Below are 24,743 nucleotides of genomic sequence, written 5' to 3'. Positions count from 1 at the left end.
CAGCCAAGAAAAACTTTGCTGTATTGTTAATGTTAATGTTATCCATACTTGTAAAGCGCACTGTAACCCTACGGGCATTCTGGCGCTGAGATACATGTTCACTGCCACCAAAGTGCCACACAGACCATGTAACTACAGAACTTATGCTTTGGGGAATAGCCAAGTTTTTATTTTCCTTGGGAACTTCAACAGATCCTGCGTCTGTCTAAGATCGGTTGGTAGGCTGTTCCAGAGCTGTGCTGCCGCAACACTAAAGGCTCTCCCTCCCCGGCCCCTTCCCCCCCCCCACCCTGAATTTTGCTCTTTTAAACCTGGGCACTTTCACCAGGTTAGCCGAGGAGGAACGAAGGCTACGGTTGGAAGTATACCAGTCAAACTGTTTTGTAACGGTATAGGCCCAGTCCCATCCAGCGCCTTGAAGACGATGCGGAGTGATTTAAATTGTATCCTCTGTGAGACCGGGAGCCAATGCAGCTCCGCCAACACCGGGGATGTAGATGCCCATTGTGGTCTCATAAGGCAAGCTTTGCGCCACAGTTTATATTCCCTGCTATCTCCACTCTACCATGCTGACATCCACCTGTGTGTCACTTTTACAGGCTACGAGCAACATATTGAGCAGGGAGGATCCATGCTAGACAAAGTATAAACACCGACCAGGAAACAGCCTACTCAAATATATATATATATATATATGTTTTTCCTTTGGTTCAGCTTTGGTGGAGGGTTGACTTGCACCTTTCTTTGAGGTGAATACATTCTTAATGGTTGGGTTGTACCTTTCTACGTCAATTATTCAAAGATATAATCAAACGAATACATATCCTTTCAGTAGCTTCTTATACCTTTTCAAGTTTGGTGAATTCTTCACTTGATGGGGGGAGGTCCCCCTGACAACACTTAGCTTATGTACCGTGACTTAATTTTCTTTTAGGTTGTGCATCTGAAGAGGATGGAGAGCACAGATTGCTTCTGCTGGTTGCCAATGGCTGCTGAATAAATCTGTATAGCGCTGATCCTGTAGCCAATAAAATAGGTAGGTTCTCGCTGGGATAACTCTCAAGGTGAAGCAATGTGGTAGGTCCTGGGCATTGGTTGTAAAGTGAACTGCCCCCAAGATGGCTTTTGAAATGTTGAGATCTTGCGAGATCTCATACCTTCCATGGCTTCACAAGAACTCAACAACTCAGAGGAGCCATGATCTTGAGAATGCTTGCGAGTCCCCATTAGATTGTCATGCCGGTGTCTAATGACTGCTGACAAATCACCTCAGGCATTTGAGCCGAGTTGCCAGATCTGTTCATAGACCAGCGGAAGGGGATACAAACTTAGCTAAGGGAAGGGACACAACCAGGGAGAATGGACGATCCTTGAGAGACAGTAGGTTCTTGGCTGGCTAGAAGATCCTGGGTGTGAAGACCCTGACAGTGGTTTGTTCAGCTGGCTTTTGTGAGAGATGTGGATTACGACCCTAATGATAACTTGCAAATTTCAGTGTTTTTTCCATTTCAATTTGTAACCATAACTGCACTTTAATACTGTTTTTTAATATTAATTTGTAAGTTTTTTTCTTAAAATTCATGAAGTTGTTATAACCAAATCTAACTAAAACTTCACTGTAACCTTTGTTATTTCCAGCAAATATATAAGTACATATTCACACGTACACATAAAGTGAACAGTAAAAATGTATAAACAAGTGTAGGGCTAACATTTAAATAACCCTAAAAACATGTAAAAAAAGAATTTGGGAGTAAAAGATTAAGAAAAATATCTTTTTTTTGTTAAAAAAGTAAATTAATTAGCTGAAATAAGTGTATATGTAGGTACTTCCCAGGACAAAATTATGGCACTCAAAAATAAACAATATAATGAAATAAGAGTAATCGGAAGTTGTGGAGGACAAAATAGTAACTACAGCCACCTGCACAAATATTTGAGATATCCGACTTCGTAGGCCTTCATTTTCTGGTCAGGTAGTAGGTGCACAAAATAGAAATAAACTGAAGAGGAATTTTGGACTTCTTTAATCCCAGAGATGCCATAATTTAGGTAACAATTCCAAAACAGTCGTTTGTGAGTCTCTTTGTGCTGTCAAGAAATTAGTTACTCTTGTTTTGTGCCCACGAGTAGTACTACCAGAGATTACAGTATGAAAACTGAAAGGAAGAGAGTGCTCATGGTGCAACATTAAATCAAACTGTTACAAGGAAGGAGAGGTGAATGTTTGGAATAAACTCTTAGCGCCAGTACTGGAGATCATAATTGTAAAATTATCACAAAACGTTATAGGGAAGATTCAATAGTGCGACTGAAAATGTAAGCATCAGCAAAACATAAAACACTTTATACTTCAAATACAGTGTTACATGCTTGTTGCTTGGATGTAGGTGTACCCGGGCTGTAGGTCACAAGTTTAAATCTGAACAACACTGAATCAAGTCCTGCAAGGAAAGTTATTTGAAAATTACAAAATGGCAAACTGGATCAGTAAGTGCTACACAAAAAGATTGTTCTTATTAAGAAGAGCTAATATATCACTTCTGTAAATCAGATTTAGAGTAATAAACCAGAGTAGCTTAAATTACTGTTAAAGCACAAGATGAAGTGATTTTGTACTTACAAAATGTCCCAAGAGATTACCGTACTTGAATTCCCACACAGGGGTCTGCAGTCTGAAGACCTCAATTGTGTCCTCATCTTTCATTGCAGGAATCTGTCCATCGGGATAACCAGTTGGGCAGAAAGTGTACAGCGCTTGACAGTATGGGTCTGTTTTTGGACGGTAATCAAAACGCCTGTATTGTGAATGATAAAGGAAGGGTCACTTTGGCAAGAGAGATGCATCAAAATCATATTTTATTCCTTGAAAAACAAACTGTGTACAATAATGAGAAAGCAGCAGTGTGGTTTGGAAACCAATAACTTCACATGACTCCATTCAATATTAGTCTCCCTATTCTAGATGAACATGGCAAGTTCCTGTCCACCTTGCACTCTGATGATCTTTAAGTTGAAGCATTTTCTCTACTACTAAGGTCTCTATTTTCTCATTTGCCAATCCTAACGCTCCTGTTCCTAATATTCTAGCTATTTAGATTCCTTATCTTTTTCTTCCTCAACCAATGCACCTGATGTCCTTTGCTTCTTCTTTAATGCTATGCCTTCCATCTTAGTCCTATTGCTGCAACACTCTACACCTGTTTATCCACTTTTTCGCTCATACATAAGTGGTCTCAATTAGGGGAGAGCAATACTTGCCTAGGTTCTGAAAATACCCCAAAATTAACAAAATGACACAAACTTGCACGTAATTATGTGTAATGAGTCTCTGGCGCCTTGCACTCAAAAATAACACCAGAGACGCATTCCTGTTAAAAAACATAACGTGGAACCGGCATGACACGTTGTGCAGGGGAGCAGTCATTTTGAATACTCAAGCTTGCTCCTGCCTAGGAAGCTTCGCAACTTCTGAGGCACATCCACCTCATTCTTGTATAACTCTCCCTTTTTAGGTCTCGCTGATCCAGCGCGCATGCGCTGTCAGCGAGACATTTAGTAAAGCTGCTTTTGGAAATGCTTCCAAAGCGGTAACCAGCTTACCTGCACACGCGTGACGTGCACAGCACTTTTTTCGTCGCGTGTGTGCACAACTCGCGTTTTTTAAAATTATTTTATTTCACGTAAACTTCTGGGCTGTTCCGATAGGCACGGGCTGCTGCTGATCTCTTCATTTCGCGCGCAGCGCGCGCACACAACTCCCGCGATCACTTTTACTTTCGCTGCCGCGCCGCCGTGCCAGTTTCACGGCCGTGCAGCAATTGCTTGTTATGCAGAGTCAACGTCTAGCTAAAAGTATCTCAAACTATTTCTACTTGAGTGGAATCGGAGCCCTGAGGCTGATGTGAGTGAAGGGATGACCCTCGGTGCAAAGTAACAGGGCTAGATCAAGAGTTCTGATAAGCGTTAATCACACCTTCCCTAAAGAGTCAGAAGGAATCTGTCACATTCTGTTTACACACGGTAAGAAAAAAGCACCATTTTTTTTACACACATCACTTTTAAGAGATGCTGCAAAGATTTCAACAGACCTCAGTAAAGATATTTAAGAAAAAGCTTTTTAAGACTCCAAATTCCAATCAAGAGCTTCGGAATGACCAGTGCAAAATACCTGTAATACGTCTGCATATATCTTAACCAGAAACACACAATTACTACAGATGGACTGCACAGATGCAATTTTAAATTTTTTACTTCGGATGACAGGACTAAAGAAAGAAAATGTGTTGATTAAACCTCGAAAGTGACACATTGTCTGTGACAATTACCCATTACCTTATGGCTAGATACACACTTTACCTACATTAAGCTGTAACAGCTAACGCCTTCAGACTTCTATGAGGAGTAATTAATGGAATATCCCTTCCAATCTGTTGCAATCGGCATAGAAAAACCTGGTGTCTCTATTCAGAATGTAAGATTCTTGCATGCACTCTATGCAGCAAGGCTAGAACCCATGGGGCAGGACCCCTCATCCCCAAAACGTGTATAGGTGCAAAAAGAATTCCAATATATAGGTCTAATTTACGAATGGTGGGGGAAATATACATGTGTTTGTTTTTCTATTTATATGTGTGAATTATTTATTTCACTATGCAGGTGTGTCTACGTGTAGTATTTAGGAGTGCGACATCAGATATGCAATTACATGTGTAAGCCACCCTCCCCGCCTCCCCCGTTTATACTCAATCTTGTTACTGTAAACATGTTTTTTTCTGCAACATTTAAGCACAGACTATTTAGTGTGGGAATCCGTTGCAAAATTCTTTACAAATCCCAGTTAAGTAGTATTGTTACTATGTGGGTGTTCACCGCGAGTGCATTGCATAATATTGCCAGATTTTTACAACTCTCCTCTGGGAAGGCCCACTATTTAAATGTAAGGTTGACACTAAATGTGCGTAGTGTCTGCACAGGTACAAACTATTGTGCTGCACACGTAAGTAGAGTTTCAGTAATTCGTATCATATTGAAATATACATTGGAGCTTCTTTCAGGTGTTAAAACACATAAGTCTGCACCATGTTGTGTGACTCAGCCCTCGGTTTATAGAGCTTTACGTGAATGCCTTGCAATTTTAAAGTGAGCCACATGGATTCAAGTTCAGTAGAGACAGGGGCATGCTCACGTTCTTCCACGAAATTAAAATAAAATACATTTTAAAAACAACGTTGCAGCATAATCTGGAATTAATACCTTTCTGCCTGCACAAAGCGCTTAATTATATGTCTGCGGCAGAGCCAGACGGATTTCAAAACTGAGGACCCCACCTAAGAATGTTCAACTTTCTTTCTTCCCCAATCAGTGAATAGGAGAGCATGTCAAAGTAACCCAATGATGTGAGTCAGACAGGGGATATTCTTCAAACTAGTATAGTTTGGTTAGTTCGTGTTTACCAACATGAGAGAAGGGAAGATGAACTACGATTACTGTTTCTCATTTTTAATTTTGATACACAGGCTGAAATTAAATACAGCAATAGGTTTCACTCAGGCCCACAACCACACACACACACCCACACACACACCCACAACTACACACAAAACCCCACACACAACCACGCCCAACCACACACACAACCACACACACAACCACACACATCCACAACCACACACACAATCACATACACAACCCCATCCACGACCACACACAACTACAACCATACCCGCACACAACCACACCCACAACCACACACACAACCGCACACACACACAATCATCCACAACCACAACCACAAACACATACACAACCGCAACAAAATGTTTTATGAAAAATGTACTCTTAAAAATTCTGATTCCACCAAAATCCGAGTCCTCCACAACACCCTGTTTTTTTGGCTGTCAGCTGTGAAAAGGAGACCAATATTGCCCGATTTTTATTATTCTGCATCCTTGGTTCAATTCTGGGGTGTTTTTTAGGTCTCGCTGAGCCAGCGTTGCTCTGCGGGAGTTAAGTAAGGGCTTTGGAAAAAAAAAGTCTGCAGGCGGATCGGGTATAGTGCATGTGCGCCGGGCGCACCCACCATTTGTCCGCCTGCAGCTTTTGGGGGCACTTTCGCGGCCGCATTGGTGTTCTCAATGAGCCGCGTGGCCACTGAGAACATCAAAGCGGCTGCAAAAGTGCTCACCATTTGCCAACCCCTCCCTTATCCTACTTCCTGCTTGTTTCCCCTCGCCTCGGACTCCTTTTTTATGCTACCCAGGGAATGCATCACATTCTCAGATTGACTATCGTTTTCTTTCTTTCTTCCTTTGGTATCTTTTTTTTTTTTTTTTTTAACCACAGGAAAACAGGGTTCCGGCAAATAATGCTACTTGTTTTCATTTGAAGGCTTCATCAGCAATAAGATAAGAGGTTTGTGTTTGCTTTTTCCTACCCAAACATTGTTTAGCTTCGGTGCCAGCTGTGGATTAGAGGTCCCTTGTGACCCTCATCCCCTCGCTCTGCTGAACGCCCCCACACTCCAGCAGCGGCTCCGGTCCTGACCGGTTCCGTGATGGCGGCAGGGCTTGAAACCCGCCCGATCCTGGAGTCATGCAAACACGCAGCCCTTGTGGGCAGCCAGCCGTCTGCAGCACACTCCACGCGCTGTCTCCATTCGGCTGTCTGTCCTGTTGGTTTTTTTCCCTCCGTGATGCGTGACGTGCCTACTTGACTGTATTCAAAGATTTTTTTGAATGTACTTTTTTTCCAACGCGATATCCTGCCCGTGTTTTGGAGGCTTTGGTGAGGAAGCAGCTTGAATTCACGCTGGGCTTGCACGTATGACATGACATGTCTTGCTTAAAGCACAAAGGCGATTTTACTCACAACTGTACTAGATTTCTATTGGCAGGAATCAGTACTAGGGTCACCATAAGACCTCCTGTCACCATAACACAACTTTTGCAAACAAGATCTTTCCTTTAATGCATTATTTTCAGGTGAGTTCCTCCAGTTGGCTTATTTGAACTGAACCAAGAATACATCTTCCAGAAAATACACGTTTACCGGCACTAGGGTGTCCCGAATCATGCTTAATCCTTGAATTGAGCAATAAACATCTGGTTATCTTTACTTCTTGCGAAAAACAAAACATCCCTGCCTTGTGGTGGCTTATCTGAGTCCCTAACCCTGCAATTTAGAGTGGACTGTTTGCACAGCAAGGGCCTTCGCACGCTAATGCTGAATCCGGTACATGAACGTGCGTTCAATCTGACATCATTTGTTAAACGTGCAACACAAGCACATTTTTGAAGCCAGTAGGACCAGCCAAAGAATTGTGCCCTGAGGTCATTGTAAGACAAACATTGGCACACACATTGCTGACCCAGGATCCCACTGGTTCCTCAGAAGGGACTCGATCAGGCTTGCCAAGTGAAATACATGTTACATTTTCGTGGTCCTTTGTCCCTCCTGGTCTGGTATCTTAAGACTGATGATTTCATTCCGTATGACACTGGTTCGTCTGAAGTAGGTTAGAACTGGACCCATGTGAGGGAGAGGGATGTCTTATGAAACTTTCTTAGAAGGCTTCATTTTTCCAATCAGAAAGTAGCTGCTGGGATCAGACACCATCTTCAATCCTGAAAAACACCACATCTCATAACTCTTAAGTGCACACTGAAGTGCACCTGCGAACTGCCAGCCTTCAACGCCATCTGTCTTTCCTCTCGCTTGCTCCCTGCCTCCGCCCCTCCCCTCCTCGCTCACTTTTCTCTCGCTTGCATGCCTCCGCCGATGATCCACACTAGCTGGGCGCAGATCACAACAGCAACCTCGCTAATACTTTCGATGATTGCCAATATAGAGCGACACAACCATACACACACACACAACCACACATACACACACAACCACACACGCAACCACACACACAACCAAAACCAGATACACACACACACAACCACACACACCACCACACCCACACTCAACCACAACAGCACAGTAAAATAATTAAAACATCTGTACAAATTTCCCGAAAAACAACACAGAGAAATGAAGAAAATCTATATTATAACCCCATGCCTTCACCATCACAAAGATGTGGAAACGTTATCCCTTAGGGAACTTCAAATCGCTTGCACCAAACTAATGGAAAAAATAACCCAAAAAAGGGTGAAACAGACACACCTTCTCAAGAAACGGCATCCGATTGAGGCTCTCTGTAGCGTGCAGTGAGTCGGTATGGTAAATATGTTGACACAGACACTGTGTGAAGACTCCAGGTAGTAACTCTGGAGTGAAAAGGGGAATTAACCCAAGGCCAAAATAGGGCCTGAAGCACTGCAACTCAGCGGGAGAAGGTGTGTCTGTTTTATAAGGACAGGGAGCCCTTTTGGATGTCTTTTTATTGAGAGTGGGACCGTGACCGCCATATAAACTTCTTCATACTAAGACTCATCACGCCTCTGCCTGTTGGAGGAGCCTTATTGGATTACCTGTGTGAACTTTGGAACTATGATCACCCTTTGAATTTTATTACCCCAAGAACTCCTAAACGGTTACTTGGCCCCCATTGAGCTCATGCACTTTGCGTTCACCCACAGCGTGTGCAAATTCTCGCTATCTTTACTTCTGAGGGGTATTAACCTGAGAAGCCCCGATGAAGTTCTCTTTCAGAACGAAAAGCGTTGGCTGAACCCTTTTTTTCTTTGAATCAACTTATTACTTTGATTAATAAAAGACTTTGAAAAACTTTAAGGCTAAATCCTGGACATTCCTTTCATTCCTGCGCACACCACTCAATTATATATACATATATATATATATTCACTGAAAAAACCATAGGTTTCACACCAATAGTTAGCTGGAAGTTTTACTCGCATAAAACCATTGAAATTCCCACATTATAGTTAGTTGGACTCACTATAACTTGCGCGTGCAATGCACTGCTGATGACGTCACATATTACATCACTCATGACATGGTCAGTGACATCACTCATGACATCACTGATGACACCATCCAGTGAATGTGTGTCTTTCTGAAAAATAAATATGTTTTATATATGTATATGTAAAAGTTGATGGAAGAATAAATGTTTAAATAAGTGTTTTAATGGATGGGTTTTTTTTAAAAACTGATTGGTTAACTGGCTTATTAAGTGTATCTTAGTGAATACATATATTAGTGAGTAATGGGAACTGAAAGAAAATTTAACACTGACCCTTTGGCTGGACGCTTTGCTGCCTCTATCCTGTGTTTGACTGCAAGGGGAAGCTGTGGGTGTGGTGCGGTGCCCCCTGCCTCCCGCTGGCCGCTGGCCCGCTGTAACTGACATCACGCAGCGCGGCCGCCGAGGGGAGTGCAGCCCACCAGGACTACAACACCCAGCACCCCATGCGCCACGCGCGCTCGAAAACCACGCCAGGAGGCGCATAAATACAGCGTGAGCCCCGCCTCGCGAAGCCCGGGCAAAGGGCGGGCCGTTTTGTGGCCGTTCGGTGGCTGAAGGAGGCTGGGCTGGGCCCATTCTCTAAATACCGCTGGTTTATTATCTACGGAGAAAGTAAGTCTGCCTCCTTCTTGACACTGAGCATTCCCGTTATGCGTCGTCACCACATCCACGCAAGGTAACTGCTCTTGTCATTTGTCACTTATTAGCAAGATCTACTTGGACAAGTGATCATCCATAGGCCCCTCGATCTGGTTACGTCCTCAACAATACTTAACCAGCAGCTAATAACGTTGGAAGGAAACCTACTTGGGGGCCGTCCACAATAAAAGTTTATCTTCAGCATTTATGGCTGCTAATGCCGAAAAAACCATGCAAGTCGAAGCAGTGGGAAACTGCAAGGGTACTTTGGATGACTATTTTAGGAAGCCTCCTACTGACATAGATAGGGTTTGTTCATTGGCTGAACGTAGGGCTGAGCGGCGCCGCTCGATTGAAGCTATTAAAAACAGTCTCCCTGTGGACATATTAACACAGTCTAATCCAGCAGGCGCAGGCTCTACATCAGGTACGGAGGACGCGCTATCTACGAAGGGAATCCCTATGCTCTTGCGAGACACGCCACCTTCAATGACTGCCCTTAATAACGTGGTACAAAATAGTTCTCCAAATATTAGCAATACTAATGTCACTATAGAAATCATACCCGACACTCCTCGAGTAACGGTAGGGATCATACAAAAGAAAGTAGGGAAACTGGAAGCCCCTAAAGTATTTGGTACACCACCAAATAAGAGAAGGAGGAGAGGAGGTGTGCCACAAAGAGCTAAGATCAGTCACACTGACTTTGGGAAGGGCAACATGGTACTTGTTACATCAGTTCCCACCATAAAGCCTAGGCTACCCCTCGAGTTAGGTCAGGAGGCCATACCTAAAATAATATCGCCCACACATAGCCCCACACTGAGTGCACCAAGTACCAGTTTAACATCTTCCAGGGATTGCACGACCAAGGAACAACTATCCTCTGCCTCCCTCGATAGTATTGAACATCTACTTAAGTCCTTTACCTCCCCTATATTGGAGAGGTTGAAGAGGTTAGAGCAGCGGCTGGGGGCTTTAGAACATGCTATCACCAACAAAGCAAGTATCCCCATAGTTGCATCTAAGCAAGCTCTACTCCCCGCAGCCGTAGGTCCATCCTCTATCCCTGTAGCCCAAAGGGATGTAAATTCATCTACTAAAATTGTGGCAGGTAATTACCAAGGGGGGAAGTCGCAAAGAGCAGACCATCAACCCCCTCTACATATCCCTAAGGAATTACCAAAGAAGGCAAGTACAGTTTACGGAGGAAATGGGTATGAGAATGGGGGGCGGGCATATCCAGATAGATCAGGAAACACTAGGGTCCGCCAAGTCGAATTACCACCAGACGCGGTTCCCTATGTGGTTGTACTCACAGGCGTCCCCATACTACAAGCTGGCAGGAGGGAAGGCGTCAGTCAATTAAAAAATAAAGCCATGCACTGGCTTAGCCAGTACAGACCGCTTCCAAGTAACACCAATGGCGAGATTGTCCATGTACGCCGACTCTCCTGGCTGGGGAGTAGAGAGAAAGATATTGAGGGCGATCTCATAATTATAAATTTTAGAGATCCAGCCGCGGTTAATCACATCTTAAACTGGAACACAAGAACCAATGGTACAACTATTACTCCTCATGATCTAACTTATTTCTACCCAAGACCTCAGGTAACTTCCTTAATGTCTTTAGGGGCCCCACCCAGTTTATGAAATAACCCTCCCACATTTTGTAATAATCAATATGTGTGGCAGGCTCCCTACCCTATGATCCCAAAAAATCCTTACGGGTGGAATAACATCCCATATAGGGGACATAGAAATAACTATAGCGGACCAGACCACTCACAAGGAACTAGGGGAATGGATCATTTGCTGCCATTCACCCCCTTTGAGCACACCAATAGATTCGCAGCACTTTCAGACGTGGATGACTGCGAATGACGGTTGGGGCCCCCTCCTGATAGGTCACCAACTTACAGGACAAATGACAAAATACTTAATGTTGGTGCCCAAAGCTATACCCCTGCTTCTGTACATATCTCGCCCGAGTTGGACCCTTGCCCTATGATAGTCCCTCATTCCAAAATACAAGCTTCCGGGATAAAAGTGTTGGTAGTCCCCCAGTTAGATAACCTGCCTGGGACCATACCTTCTGAAATAATGAATACATTGGAACCAGGCACTGAGATATCCATGATTGTAATGTCCCCTCTTGAGACTACACCCTGTGATATAATCGAGCCAGCCCCTGTGATACCAATGGAAATAACATCACCAATAAATACGGAAGTTCCTGGCAGTATATTAACATGGAACATAGCGGGTCTGGCCCCAAAAATAAATGATGCAGATTGGCGGTCAGTAACTATGTCCCATTCAATTATAGCTCTCCATGAAACATGGGCTAGGGAAGAATCCCATCTGCTGGGCTTTAAAACGTTCTTTACTCCGGCAGTTCCGACTAAAATGGGTAGATATAAGGGAGGTTTGTCTATGTATCTGTCTATTTCCTTGGGGCCCTCGGTCCAAGGATGCTTCCTGGATTCCCCTTTTTTCAGATCTTAAGGGTATCCTGGGGAGCTCTGGAAAATTTAGCCATCATTAATTTCTACAATAACATACCGAGAGCACAAGTTGAAACCACAATTAAGAAATTGTCAAGCACCCGTAAGACTATTACAGATAGTTGTACAGGGGATATGGCCCTCCTGTGGGTAGGGGATTTTAATTGTCCACTGTGCTCAAAGAGTCTACAAGGAGTGTGCGGCTGGGAAGACGAATCTAGAGGACCAACAAGCCACTTTGCCCACACTAAATTAGGGGACCTACTTAATAACTTAATGGTGGACCACTCTATGGCATTTATTAATGAGGCTTGTTCTGTGCCCAAAACATTTGCACCCACATTTAGCGCAAGAGGGGCAAAGTCAACGATTGACTTTGCCTTACTATCGTCACGCTATGCCTCATTGGTTAATAACTGGGAGACTCTTACAAGTGGCATTAGCGACCACTACCCCATTTCAGTTATTTTTAAGTTAAATCTGGATACGCGGCCTTTTGATATTCAACGTAACTATGTTTTTAATCCTATTCTAGGCCAGCGTAATGGATTCTGTATTAAATGGGAGAAGGTAATACCAGAGAGATTTCAAAAAAACCTAGTAAACGTCTCCCATAAAGAAATTACTAAGTGTTTGACGCTAGAAGAGAGCGAAGAACAAGTCTTAGTCTCTTTTAATAAAATTTGCTGTTTAATTAAACACCTTCTGACTAGAGAGCCACGTAATATAGTTAAGAAAACCCCAGGGTGGTTTGACCCAGATTGCTCTAGGGCATTGCGGGAACTCAAAAACGCATTGCACGCTACCCCATTAGATAGAGTTCAGGTTCAAAGGGCAAGGCGCAAGAACCGTGCCGCTTTGATTAAAAGGAAGAAAGATTTAAAAGCTGAAGCCTGGCAGGCACTCCATACAGCAGCAACACAAAGGGACACTGCTGCTTTCTGGAAGGCTGTCAATGCTCCTTTTTACCAAGACAGCCAAGGTCCTCGCCTAGATAATGCTATCACGGCCCAGGAGTGGGTGTCTCACTTCCAGGCCCTGTATAGCAATAAGGCTCTGCCTGCACTAGCTTATGAAACACCGATACCTCTGGAAGAAGAGCATCCCCCGTTCCCTCCTGACATGCAATTCAAACTAGAGGAGGTATATAAAGCCCTAAGTGAGAGCTCAGCCGCGAAAGCACCAGGACCAGACTCGGTCCCTATTGATGTTTTTAAAATGTACCCAGACCTGTGGGCTCCTCTACTCACTAGAGTGTTGAATTGCATGACGAAAAGAGGTTTTATCCCAACCTGGAAGGAGGCAATCTTGGTCCCGATATACAAGAAGGGGGATAGGAATGACCCTGCCTGCTATCGTCCAATCTCTTTGTTAGATGGTTTTATGAAGATGGCGGGCAGGGTCATTCTTGCTCGCATTCAGGACTGGGTGGAGGGACAGGAAGTGTTGTCTCCCTTTCAGTATGGGTTTAGGGGAGGGCGGGGGACAATTGAGCAGGGGCTGAATCTTTCACTAATCATTTCGAAATATATCTACGCAAGGAAATCAAATCTGTATGTGACCTATGTGGACCTCAGCTCTGCTTTTGACTGCGTTTTGCACAACAGTCTTTGGCAGACGCTGAGGGACATTGGGCTGGACAATAAAATAATTGTATACATCAGAGAACTCTATGTGGAGGCAGGTGCCCGAGTTAGATACGGTCAGAAGGGGGAATGTACAGACCTTTTTAAGATCAGCAGAGGGGTAAGGCAGGGCTGTATCCTGGCCCCCCTGCTATATAATCTATATATTAACGGTGTGGGTTCTTGCCTAACACAGCAGTACTATGATTACCCTGTAATCAAGGGCAAACCCATCCCCATTTTACTTTACGATGACGATGCGGCCATTCTCTAACAGACCAAGGTAGGACTCCAGAAAGCCATACATACCTTCACTAATTTTATGAATGTGAGAGGGTTACGTGTAAACGTATCTAAGACGTTTACTAAGTCGTGCAGTTCAAATAAACATAGACAATCATGCCCAATTGTTTTAAATAATAGGAAGGTAGAGTTAGCCGATATCTTTTGCTATCTGGGGGTCCACTTTGACAGACAAGGTACCTGGAAGCCGGCCGTGAAAGCACGGGCTGTGGCATTTAACAGAGCAGTAGGGGCTCTTATGAATTTTACGAAGAAAATAGGAAACAGACCACCAATGGAGCTCCTCCGAATATTCAAATCAAAATGCGTGGCTATTGGGACTTATGGGGCCGGTATCTGGGGCTGGCAGCAAATGGAGGAGATCCAGCGAATTGAGAACAGGTTCCTCCGATTTATAACTGCTACACCAAGGAGCACCCCAATATACGTATTACATGCCGAAGTTGGTCTCACTTTTATTATGGATACTATAAAACTTGCCCCAGTTTTACTTTGGCACAATGTCTGGACCAACCCTGCCACAGAATTGAATAGATCTATTATAGAGGATTGCTTGAACTGTGATGGGCTGAAAAACATCAAATGCCTTATTTATATTAAGAACTTTGTCGGCGAGATTGGTCATCCAGAATATTTTACGGACCCAGCATCACTGGAATCTCTCTCGCGCCCTGTGCTGAAAAAGATGCTGTTGGAACATTTGGAACTACAAAGGTGGAAGGGCGAAAGGACCAAAAAATCAGTCATGAGCCACGATGAAGTGACATCCCAGAGGGGTCTCCAGTTGTATCTTGCATTGGAACACCCCCTACATCACCGTAGGCTCCTGACTTACTTTCGCCTGGAAACCTTTTATAGACTCATATCATTTCCAACTTGCAATGATTGGGCGAGGGGAAAAAGGCTGTGTCCTTGTGATGACAAATCATTTCAATCAAACATACACTGCACTTTGTTCTGCACTTTATATAGCCATTCGCGACGACAAATTTTAAAGCCCCTTCTGTTAACTTGGGGCCTAAGGAATTCAAGAGACGCTTATAATAAACTTGACCAGACATGAGTCCCTTGCTCACTGCTCCATCAGGATTCAAGCAAGCCGGGCCGACGAGGCTGAAATGCCAGAAACCGGTCCCCGGTAGCTTGTCTCCTTTCTGGTGAAGAATTGGCTTGGTAGTTTGGTCTGCCCTGTTCCCATGATGCACTGGGTTAGGGACAGACTAATTTGCATATAGCCAGGTTCTGAGCTGGGATGGGGCAGTGAGCTAAATAACGGTGATGGATCAGGCCCTGATCTTTGGATTGGGTAAGAGTGGTCTGCTTAATTCAGACACTCTGTTCATCACCACCCCCTTTTCTGAATCGTATAATAAACTTAGGTCCTTAGATGATTGCCTCACTATTAGTACAGTGAGCCTTTTTCTGAATACAATTTTTAGAGTGAGAAAGTCTATCGTCATGGGATAACAAGAGCTAGTGAGAGGTTTTTAATCATAATCTTTTTGTACTGTCTGTACTGTTTTATTCTTTTTAACTTTTTAACGAAGTCAAACCTTAGCAATGTTTAAATCAGAATGGAAAATATGATATTTTAAATGGTGTCTTTTTATTTGTATACTTTTATGAATTGTTATTTCAATTCCAATAAAGTCTTTTTGAACTTGAACTTGAGTAATGTTTAAATATTTAAATATATGTATTAGTGTTTCACTTTGTGTATCAGTGGCTGCATGGGTTGGTGAGTAGCTACATGTGTAGGTATATGGGTTATTAGATGTTTTTCTTAGTATCAGTATTAGTGTTTGTATGGTTTGGTGGGGGTATTACTTAGCACATAGATGCATGAATGACTGACTCTCTCTTTGTATGTGTTTTGAAGACAGCATATGTGCAGGACTGTATGGGTGGATGGGTGTGTATATGTGTGTGTTAGTGAGTGAATGACTGTCTCACTAGTGTCTTTATCAGTAACTACATATGTTTTAACCCCTTCCATGCTCATGACGGAACGGTTCCGTCATCAGCGTCGGTGCTCCGGTGATTGTTTAAGAGAGTAAGTATGTGTAAGTTTCCTTAGAAGTAAGGTGGTAGTGTGTGTATAGCTGTATATGCAAATAAATGGATGTTCAATAGTTTACTTGCATGTGTGAGTATGTGTGAGAGTAACTTTTAGATGACTGTCGGTGTGTAACAGGATGTATAGGTGTATGACTACATATGATGAGTGAGTATATGTATGAGTGACTATATAGAACTGTTGGTGAATGAGTGGGTGTGTATATAGATGGTGGAATTATTGAATTGGTTGTTGTAACTGGTATGGGTATCTCCATTTTTTTGAAAATTTTAATTTCTATTTTTGAATATGTGTTTCAAGGGTTACATTACAGTGAAAGGAGGTCTGTCACTCTGTCACAAGGATGGTGTCATCAGTGATGTCATGAGTGATGTCACTAACCATGTCATGAGTGATGTAATATGTGACGTTATCAGCAGTGCATTGCACGCGCAAGTTATAGTGAGTCCAACTAACTATAACGTGGGAATTTCAATGGTTTTATGCAAGTAAAACTTCCAGCTAACTATAACTGGTGTGAAACCTATGTTTTTTTCAGTGAATTTAATCTCTATAGGTATGAAATGTAATATTTTTTATAACGAATTTTATATTGTATAATTATGTAATAGTATTTTTTTATTTTTTATTTTTAATTTTTTTATTTTTTTTGCCCCGGAGCGCTCCCGGGGCGCGTACCGATGCGCTCACCGGTAAGCGCAGTGCTTCGGCGCGCCCCGAGGTGCGTACCAGTGAGCGTCCCGTTAGCGCTATTCCCGCGAACGAAAACAACATCGTGACGTATCGCGTAGCCGCGTGATGCGTCATATGACGCACTGCGTAAGCGCACCCGAGCGCATACGATCGTGCAACGTAAGCGCCGCCGGGTGCGCCCCGGGGCGCGACTACGGGCGCGCCCGGCAGCGCGTAGCGTAGGCGCGTCGGGTCATGAGACCTGAAAATAACACTTTTGATTGGTTCACAACAGTTTTGTTTTCCAAATGATGAAAGACCCCACCTTTTTTCCTCATTCTCACTTTGTTGTTTGAGTGAAGAAGACCTGCATTCATTCTGTGAGAAATGGCTTCACTAGTAGCAGCTGCAGGTGCATCTGCACCACCACCACCTCCACCACCACCACAAGGACCACCACAAGACCACATTGGTGGTCAAGAAGAAGAGGAGGACGAAGAGGAGGAGGAGGAGAGGCACTTTCTGCCTGAGGACAATCCCCCATACAGACCCAAGGAACATTTTATTTGGGAGTTTTACAAGATGCCAAGGGGTGCAAAAAAAGTGAATGCAGCTAAGGTGACTTGCCTCATTTGTGGCGAACAACTGTCAAGAGGGAATCCAAACAAGAAGTACTCTTTTGGGAACCACACTATGATTAGACATATGCAGAGGAAGCACCCGAACAATTATTCGGCAGCAGAGGTCAGGGAACTGACCAAGAACCCTCCCCATCCTTCTTCTTCAAGCGCCTCCAATCAACCCACTCCATCGGGTGCAGAGGCTAGGGAGATGGTCCCTAATGTACAAACCAAGTTTGCAAAATTTAAATTTGTTTGCATATATTGCAACAAAACAATTTCATATGGTGAGCAAAGCATCACTTTACTCAATCGAGCTGCAGACAACCATCACTGCAGCAAGCAACTTTAATTGTTTTCTATTTTTTTTGCTCCAGTTGAGCTGTTTGCAATTCCCTGTGTTTTGTTTGACCCCAGAAAAACTACAAAAAAATATAAAATTGTTCAAAAAACCCCAAAAAATAAAAAAAATTCAAAAAAACAATAACAAAATATAAAACAACAAAAAGAATAAAAAAAACAGTTCTTTTCAGAACTACCTCCAATTTATATAAAAATGCTACATTTAAAAAAAAACTCTGTCTTTCTTTTTTTCTCCAGGGTACGCGTACCGGGGCGCGCACCCCCCCCCAAAAAAATAAAAATAAATAATGAGTGTGTGTGTGTGTGTGGTGTGTGTGTGTGGGGGGGGGTGGGTGTGGGGTGTGTGGGTGTGGGTGGGGGTGTGGGTGTGTAAGGTGTGTGTGTGGGTGTGTGGGGTGTTTGGGTGTGGGAGGAGGTGTGGGTGTGTAAGGTGTGTGTGGGGGGTGTGTGGGTGTGGGGGGTATGTGTGTGGGGTGTGTGTGTGTGTGTGGGATGTGTGGGTGTGTGTGTGTGAGGAGTGTGTGTGTGGGTGTGTGTGTGTGTGTGTGTGAGGTGTGTGTGTGGTGTGTGTGTGAGGTGTGTGTGTGGTGTGTGTGTGGGGTGTGTGTCAGAGGTGTGTGTGTGTGGGGGGTGATGTGTGTGTGTGTAGGAGTGAAGTAAATGATTAAGGGAAAGAGAATGAGTGAGGGAGCAAAGGAACGGAACAGAGGGTAAGGGAAGTAAAGAAGGGGGACTGAAAGAAGTTGAATGTGGGGGGGGTTAGGGAAAGGGGAGTAAACATGGAGGATAAGAATAAGTGAGGGAAGCAGAGTAAAGAAACAGGAGTGAGGTAGGGTGAGAAAATAGTAGTGAGGTTAGAGCAAAGGGTGATGACAAACTACATTTTTTTAGTCACACTTACCATATAATTAATGTAACTTTAATTACATTTTTTTACTACACTTTGTATCTGTGAAATAGAGAAGAAAAAATAAGTTATAATTAGTAAAATATGTATTTTAAAATAAAAGATACAAATGAAGAGGTTAAAAATCATAACAGTGTATTTAGAAATAAAGTAAGAGTGAAGGACACAGAAAGGGAAATAAAGTAAGGTAGAAGGACAAAAAGAGGGAAAAAGAAATAGAAGGAGAGCAAATTACTAAGAGTAAGGCATATAGATTCACTGACAGAGAGGAAGAGAAGAAGAGAGAAATGAACTGAAGGTAAGAAAGATACTAAAAGAATGTGAGTTAGGAAAACTAAATCCGGAAACAGGAGTAAGTAAAAAGATAATGACTGAGAGGGAAAGGAGTCTAATTAAGGATGCATTTAGAACAGGGGTCCCCAACCGGTCGATTGCGAGCTACCGGTAGCTCGCCGAGACCCTGCAAGTAGCTCGCGCTGCCTGGTGCTCAATTTAGTAGCCCTTTACTGTTATTTGTGCAATTAGGTCGTTTTCAGTGTCCGATTCCTGCCCTCACCCAATCCAGCTGCTCAGATTGGTTTGAGATTAGCTGCGGAGGGGCGGGCCGAAGAGGATGACGTTCCTCTACTTCCTACGATGAATCCACGTCTCATGACCATCTCTAAGTGCCCCCGCCTTTTCTTCACTGGCACTGCGCTGAGTGGTCATGAGTGCTATGGGTGGCAGTGCAGAGCTGCAGCAGGCATGGCAGGGCAGAGCAGTGTGTTTGCAGGTCACGCAAGCAGTAGAACTGACGGGATCTGCGCCATCTTCCCTTACCAGTACAGCCTGCCACCTCAAATTAATTTCCACAGAGCAGCAGGTAAGCCGTGTCGAGAGGCCTCTCGAGGTTTTAACAGGGATTTGTTACTTTTTATGCAGGGATACCAATTTTGAAAACCCGTAGTAGCGTTAGGATTCTTTAGTGGAATTTTTTTTTTATTTCAGAATGTTTGTCAGGCCTGGTTTAATTTTCCGAGACAGACACTGCCCAGTGCTGGCCCCCCATCCCCGCTCAAGTTGCTGAACTTTGCCCTTGTGGGTAGGCATCTCTGCGGTATTTCAAAGTGCGCAATCATTCTTTGTTCAGCTTTGTATAATGTTGAGTTCCGAGGAAAATAATATTTCTCCGGTGATTTATAGACTGTCTGTGGCATTCAAGTTCTTGATAGCCAAAGCGTGGCATATCATTCAGAATCAGGCGGCCTAATTTTGGAATTTGACAGGAATATTTTTGCATCCTGGAGTTTAACGCTTCTCATCTGCTGAAGCTACTATTAAAGTTAGGAAATCCGGAACAGTGCTGGCTGCTCGCCCTGTATGCATCAGTGTTAGCGAACAGTAAGTGGAGTTTGAAGATTTTGTATCAGTCTTTGTCCTGTTGTAACTTAACTCAAAGTAAATCAGTGACTCGGGCCACCTTATATTAATTGCCACAGAGCAGCAGGTAATAGAGCCGTGTCAAGAGGCCTCTCGGAGGTGTTAACACGCATTTATTAGTTTTAGTATTTAGTGCAAGGATACCAATTTAAGTAGATAACTCGTAGCGTTAGGATTCGGGAATGAAAAAAAAACAATTTTACAACATTTATGTCAGACCTGGTTTATGTTTCCAAGTCAGACAACGTCCAGTGCTGCCCCTCACCCCCTCTCAAGTTGCTGAACAGCACCCTTGTGGGTAGGCATCTCTGAGGTATGGGTCAGGTAAAAGATGGCCTGCCTTGGCAGTATCATTCATCTTGCTGCTACCACTGTAAGCCCCCTCGACTAGAGCCCCCAGGGACCTGGTGGTAGTAGTGGTCACACTGTAGGAGGGCACGCAGGGTGTACCAATGAACCCTTCTCTGGCTGAATCTGTGTCACAAATGTTTCCAGCCAGCGCGTTATGAGTGCTGTGGCGGTGCCCACAATTTAACAGCTTGCCCTGACAATCTTTATCTTTTATTTGTTTCCAAATAAGGCAACTGCTGTCATCTTGGCTTCATGAGTTTATACCAGGAGTATTCTCTTGAAAGAAAAACTAACAAGAATAGAACCCGGCCCATAAATGTATGTACTCTCAGTGCTTGCATCCTTTGGTAGGCTTGACTGGAATCAGACCATGGTAGGGAGGCTGCCTTCTTATATATAGTTTGTCTGTAGATATGAAAAAATGTTATGCAACACTGGGAGCAGAGAGAGCCAGTCACTGCCATGCTTGGGTAGTGAAATCAGGGCTGCTTGGAACATTGCCAGCATTGACTCATGGCCCTGGTTGCAGGCCCGGCGTGGACAGAGTACAATCTGAGGAAAGGTTGAGCTATTTCTGGATTGCAGTATGGATGGGGCACTACTTCCATATATTTGGGTCAGTAGTTTAATTGGAGGAATGTACTCACTACTGCGTGACTGGGCAGTTGTTGGGTTTGCCTTGGGCTCAGGTAAAAGAAGCTACTAAAGCAGGCACTACTGTTGTCTTTGCTCCACATTCCGGATCTTTTTCATGCTCCAAGTCAGAATAACAAATGAACTGCTTGTTCAGAGTGCTTAGCAAGGTGGGACCGGCTAGTTTAAATTTAAATAAAAGTATTTGCTGGAGTGTTCATTACTCCCTTGAGGTGATCTGAAGAATGTGGGTTCCAGTCAAAAACAACTGCGAAAATACAGTGACTGTGAGAAATGGCCTCCCATTTCTGATCATTATGACAAATGTGCTGTAATCGTTTATGGAAGGTAACTGTAAAGAAGCAAAGTGCGATGTACGTCTGTGCAGTCTTCAGATCTGGCTTGGGTGCAGAGTGCCTACACAAGCATACTCAGTGGTTATGCATGGACTCTGGATTTTATTAGCACAGACCTGAGGGACTCAGGAGGTGCTGGCACTTGCTGCAAACTGTGTGTCACACCAGCTGGGCGAGGCCTCAGTCTGGTAAGGCAAACTTAGCCTTCAACCTTCCTGAAGTTGATAAAAGGGTAACGCAGAGTTCTGACATATTAGCAGTACGAAGCCACTGTACAGTACCAGTAAGAACTATAAAAACATAATATTTGGGAACTCTTTAGTATTGTGTTCAAACCACAGTATGGGCTCTGAAGAAATTAGGCTTAACATCAATGAAATGGGGCGCGGGAGGTCTCTCGCAAAAATGCGCGAGTTGCTTGGGGTTTAGTAGCTCACGACAATTTTCACTGACCAGAAGTAGCTCTCACTGCATAAAAGGTTGGAGACCCCTGATTTAGAAGAATGAGGAATGGAAGATAACTGAGAGTAAGTGAAGGAGAGTCATAGAGTGAAGGGATGAAGGGAAAGAGGATAATATAGAAGGTTTGAGGGAAAAAGAGTGAGGAAGTTAGTAGACAGAGAGACTAAGAGAAGGACTGAGTGAAGTGGAGTACAATGAGTGAGGAAAGGAAATGAGTAAGGGAGCAAAAAAAGGAAAGAGGAGAAGAGGACTAAAACAGTGGTACTGAGAGAAAGTGATTCGGTGATGAAAGTAAAGAGAAGGACACTGAAAGATAGGAAATGAGGGGTAGTAATGGAACCAGAGTAAAAGAAATGGGATGAAGAACGATGAGAGAGGAGCAGTGAAATTGTTGTAAGAGAAACGATAGAAGGTAGATCAACACAAGTGAACATAACACAAGGAGAGTGAGGGACTGAGGACATAGAGGTAGTGAACGGAAAATAGAGAGAAGAGGTAAAAAAAAGGAGCAAACAAAGATAAGCGAGGGAGAGTGGGTTAGTTATAGTGATAAAGTGCAACAATACTGGTGAGTGAGTAAAGAGGAATTACTAAAAGAGCAAAGGAGGAAAAGACGGAAAAGGAAAGTAAAACAGAGAGACTGAAAGCTGAAAAGTGATGCAAGGGAGAGAGGGGATGCAGACAGTTGAAATGGAAATGAGGGGTTGTGAAAGAAGTGCAGTAAACTAATGGATGTGAAATAAAGTGAGAGAAAGGCAGTGTGAGTGAGTAAAGAGAGATGAAACAGAGAGGAAAAAGGAAAGTGAGTGTGAGACAATGGGAATACAATATAAATTACACAATACAAACTATAGAACAATTTATACAACATGTTAGATAGTTTATGTTTGCTGTTCTCAGAACATATTGAATTTCACTAAAATCAGTGAGTTCAAACTATTCATCATATTACAGCGGGGAAAAAAACACAATCAAAAAGATTGTGTTTAAAAAAAACATATAAACTTACAAATCACATGTGTACACTAATCTTTGATTCACTTACTTTTCCTTTAGGCCAAATAGTACATCATGAAGGTCCTTTTCGTTGGAAGGTACTCTGCTGTCCTCTAAAAATTCCTTTTCATCGACTCTCTAGAAAAAAAGCTCCAAGAACATCTGAAATATGTTTCAATGTTTGCATATACTCCTTCTGTTCAGTCATGACTCTTTGCTCATTCCTTCACCTTTCCTTAAGGCCAAATAGTGTCAGATGTATCAGTATATTTTTAAATTACTTAAAACAAACTCTAAAATTACCGTTTTCCCGATGTGCTGAAAGAAAGGCTCAAACAACATTTTCACAATATTTAAATATTCATAATTCCAGCTCTGGCTCTCTCATGTTGAATATTTCCTATAATACTGATATCACTTAATATGCGATCCACTTACCGTACCTTTATGAGAACTATAATTTTTATATTATCTTCATCACTTTTACTCACAATATAATTTTAAACAGCAAACTAACTTTTATTAACTGCTCCCGTCTTCATAGGGCAATTACCTTTACTGAAATGTTGGTTCTAAAAACACTAGGTATGAATTTTTTAAGTCAAAAGGCAAATGTTGTTTGAAAGTCAAATGAGTGTCATTACAGTTAGTCCAACCTTTACGACTTTTTAAATAGCATGTGTAATGCCCTGATGTTGTTGAAGGACCGTCATGATAAATAATAGCTACAGTTGCAAAAGTTCTTCCTGAAATTGATAACTGAGAAGCCACAACATTTTTAATAGAAGTTGACAATTTACTACCATCAGGTCTACATCGTTGGAACATTAAAATGACATATTTACCATAAGTTTGTAAAAATAATGTGGACAGCATTGCAGACTTACATTGGGTACACACCATATTGTGATCAGCTGCTTTAACTAGATTATTAAAAGACACTGATTTGCAGTCTGGTAAAGTCAAATATATAAATCTTTCAGTGTCTATTCTAGTACTACTTGATAAACTACAGTTGTCACAGTCATGCTGCCATTGATAAGAAAGGCTAAAAAGATTTTTTATATCTACACCTTCATCTTCCAATACATCAAACATATACATTAAAAATTCCTACCAATCCTGCTAAATATTCTGTGAAAATTGATTTTGACCAGAACATATGTCTAGAAGATTTCGAATTTCTGAAACACTTTCTATTTTTGCTCTATCACTTCTACATTTCTCAAACACAGAATTCAATAAACAGCAGAATGTTTCATCCCGATTTTCAACAATCTGTTCTTGTAAATTTTGAAGAAAAAAAACAACATTAAGCACTACATTAGCACAGCAGTTGAAACCAGAACTGTTTTCAAACTGCAATCCAACAACATCTTCAACAGAATCCTTTTTCTTTCTGCTTACAATTGCAGTTTCATCTACTTTTTGTCTTTTTGCTACTACCTCACTACAATTATTCTCATTTCTTCTTTTTCGGCCTACCACACATTTTTCAAACAGAGGATATTGAGGCAAATGTGGAGCATACTCTCTTCTTAACCTATTGTATTCTTTAACACAATCTAGATCAGCACAAATCTTTGTTTCATCACACTCAATCAAGTACAATCCTGATAAAGTTCTGACTCGTGATAATGCCACATATGCCATACCCTCTTTAAACACAGAACTTCCAATGTTCACCAAAGTACTATCTACACTTAAATCTTGAGATTTATGAATTGTCACCGCATATGCCAAACAAACAGGAAACTGTTTTCGGCGAACATATAAGTCTTTCACAAGCAAAAATCTAGCTGAACAGCGACAAATTTGTTCTATTTCGTCAATGCCATCAAATTTAATTTTTAAAATTTCAATTCCATCTCTATT

At 42.6% G+C, this 24,743-nt stretch overlaps 1 protein-coding gene across 1 annotated transcript in view; it reads right to left on the bottom strand.

Moving 5' to 3' along the window:
* Window positions 1-24,743, bottom strand: part of CLN5 (CLN5 lysosomal BMP synthase) — a 126,655-nt gene that overhangs the window by 85,903 nt on the left and 16,009 nt on the right. Inside the window, exon 2 of the mRNA XM_078657456.1 lies at window positions 2,624-2,798. Coding sequence (XP_078513582.1) covers window positions 2,624-2,798 — 175 coding nt within the window. The remainder of the gene's footprint in view (window positions 1-2,623; window positions 2,799-24,743) is intronic.

This window comes from Lissotriton helveticus, chromosome 8 (assembly GCF_964261635.1).
Source record: "Lissotriton helveticus chromosome 8, aLisHel1.1, whole genome shotgun sequence".
NCBI classification, from domain to species: Eukaryota; Metazoa; Chordata; class Amphibia; order Caudata; family Salamandridae; genus Lissotriton; species Lissotriton helveticus.
The sequence above is the reverse complement of the archived record's forward strand: the minus strand, read 5'-3'. Positions and strand labels throughout refer to the sequence as shown.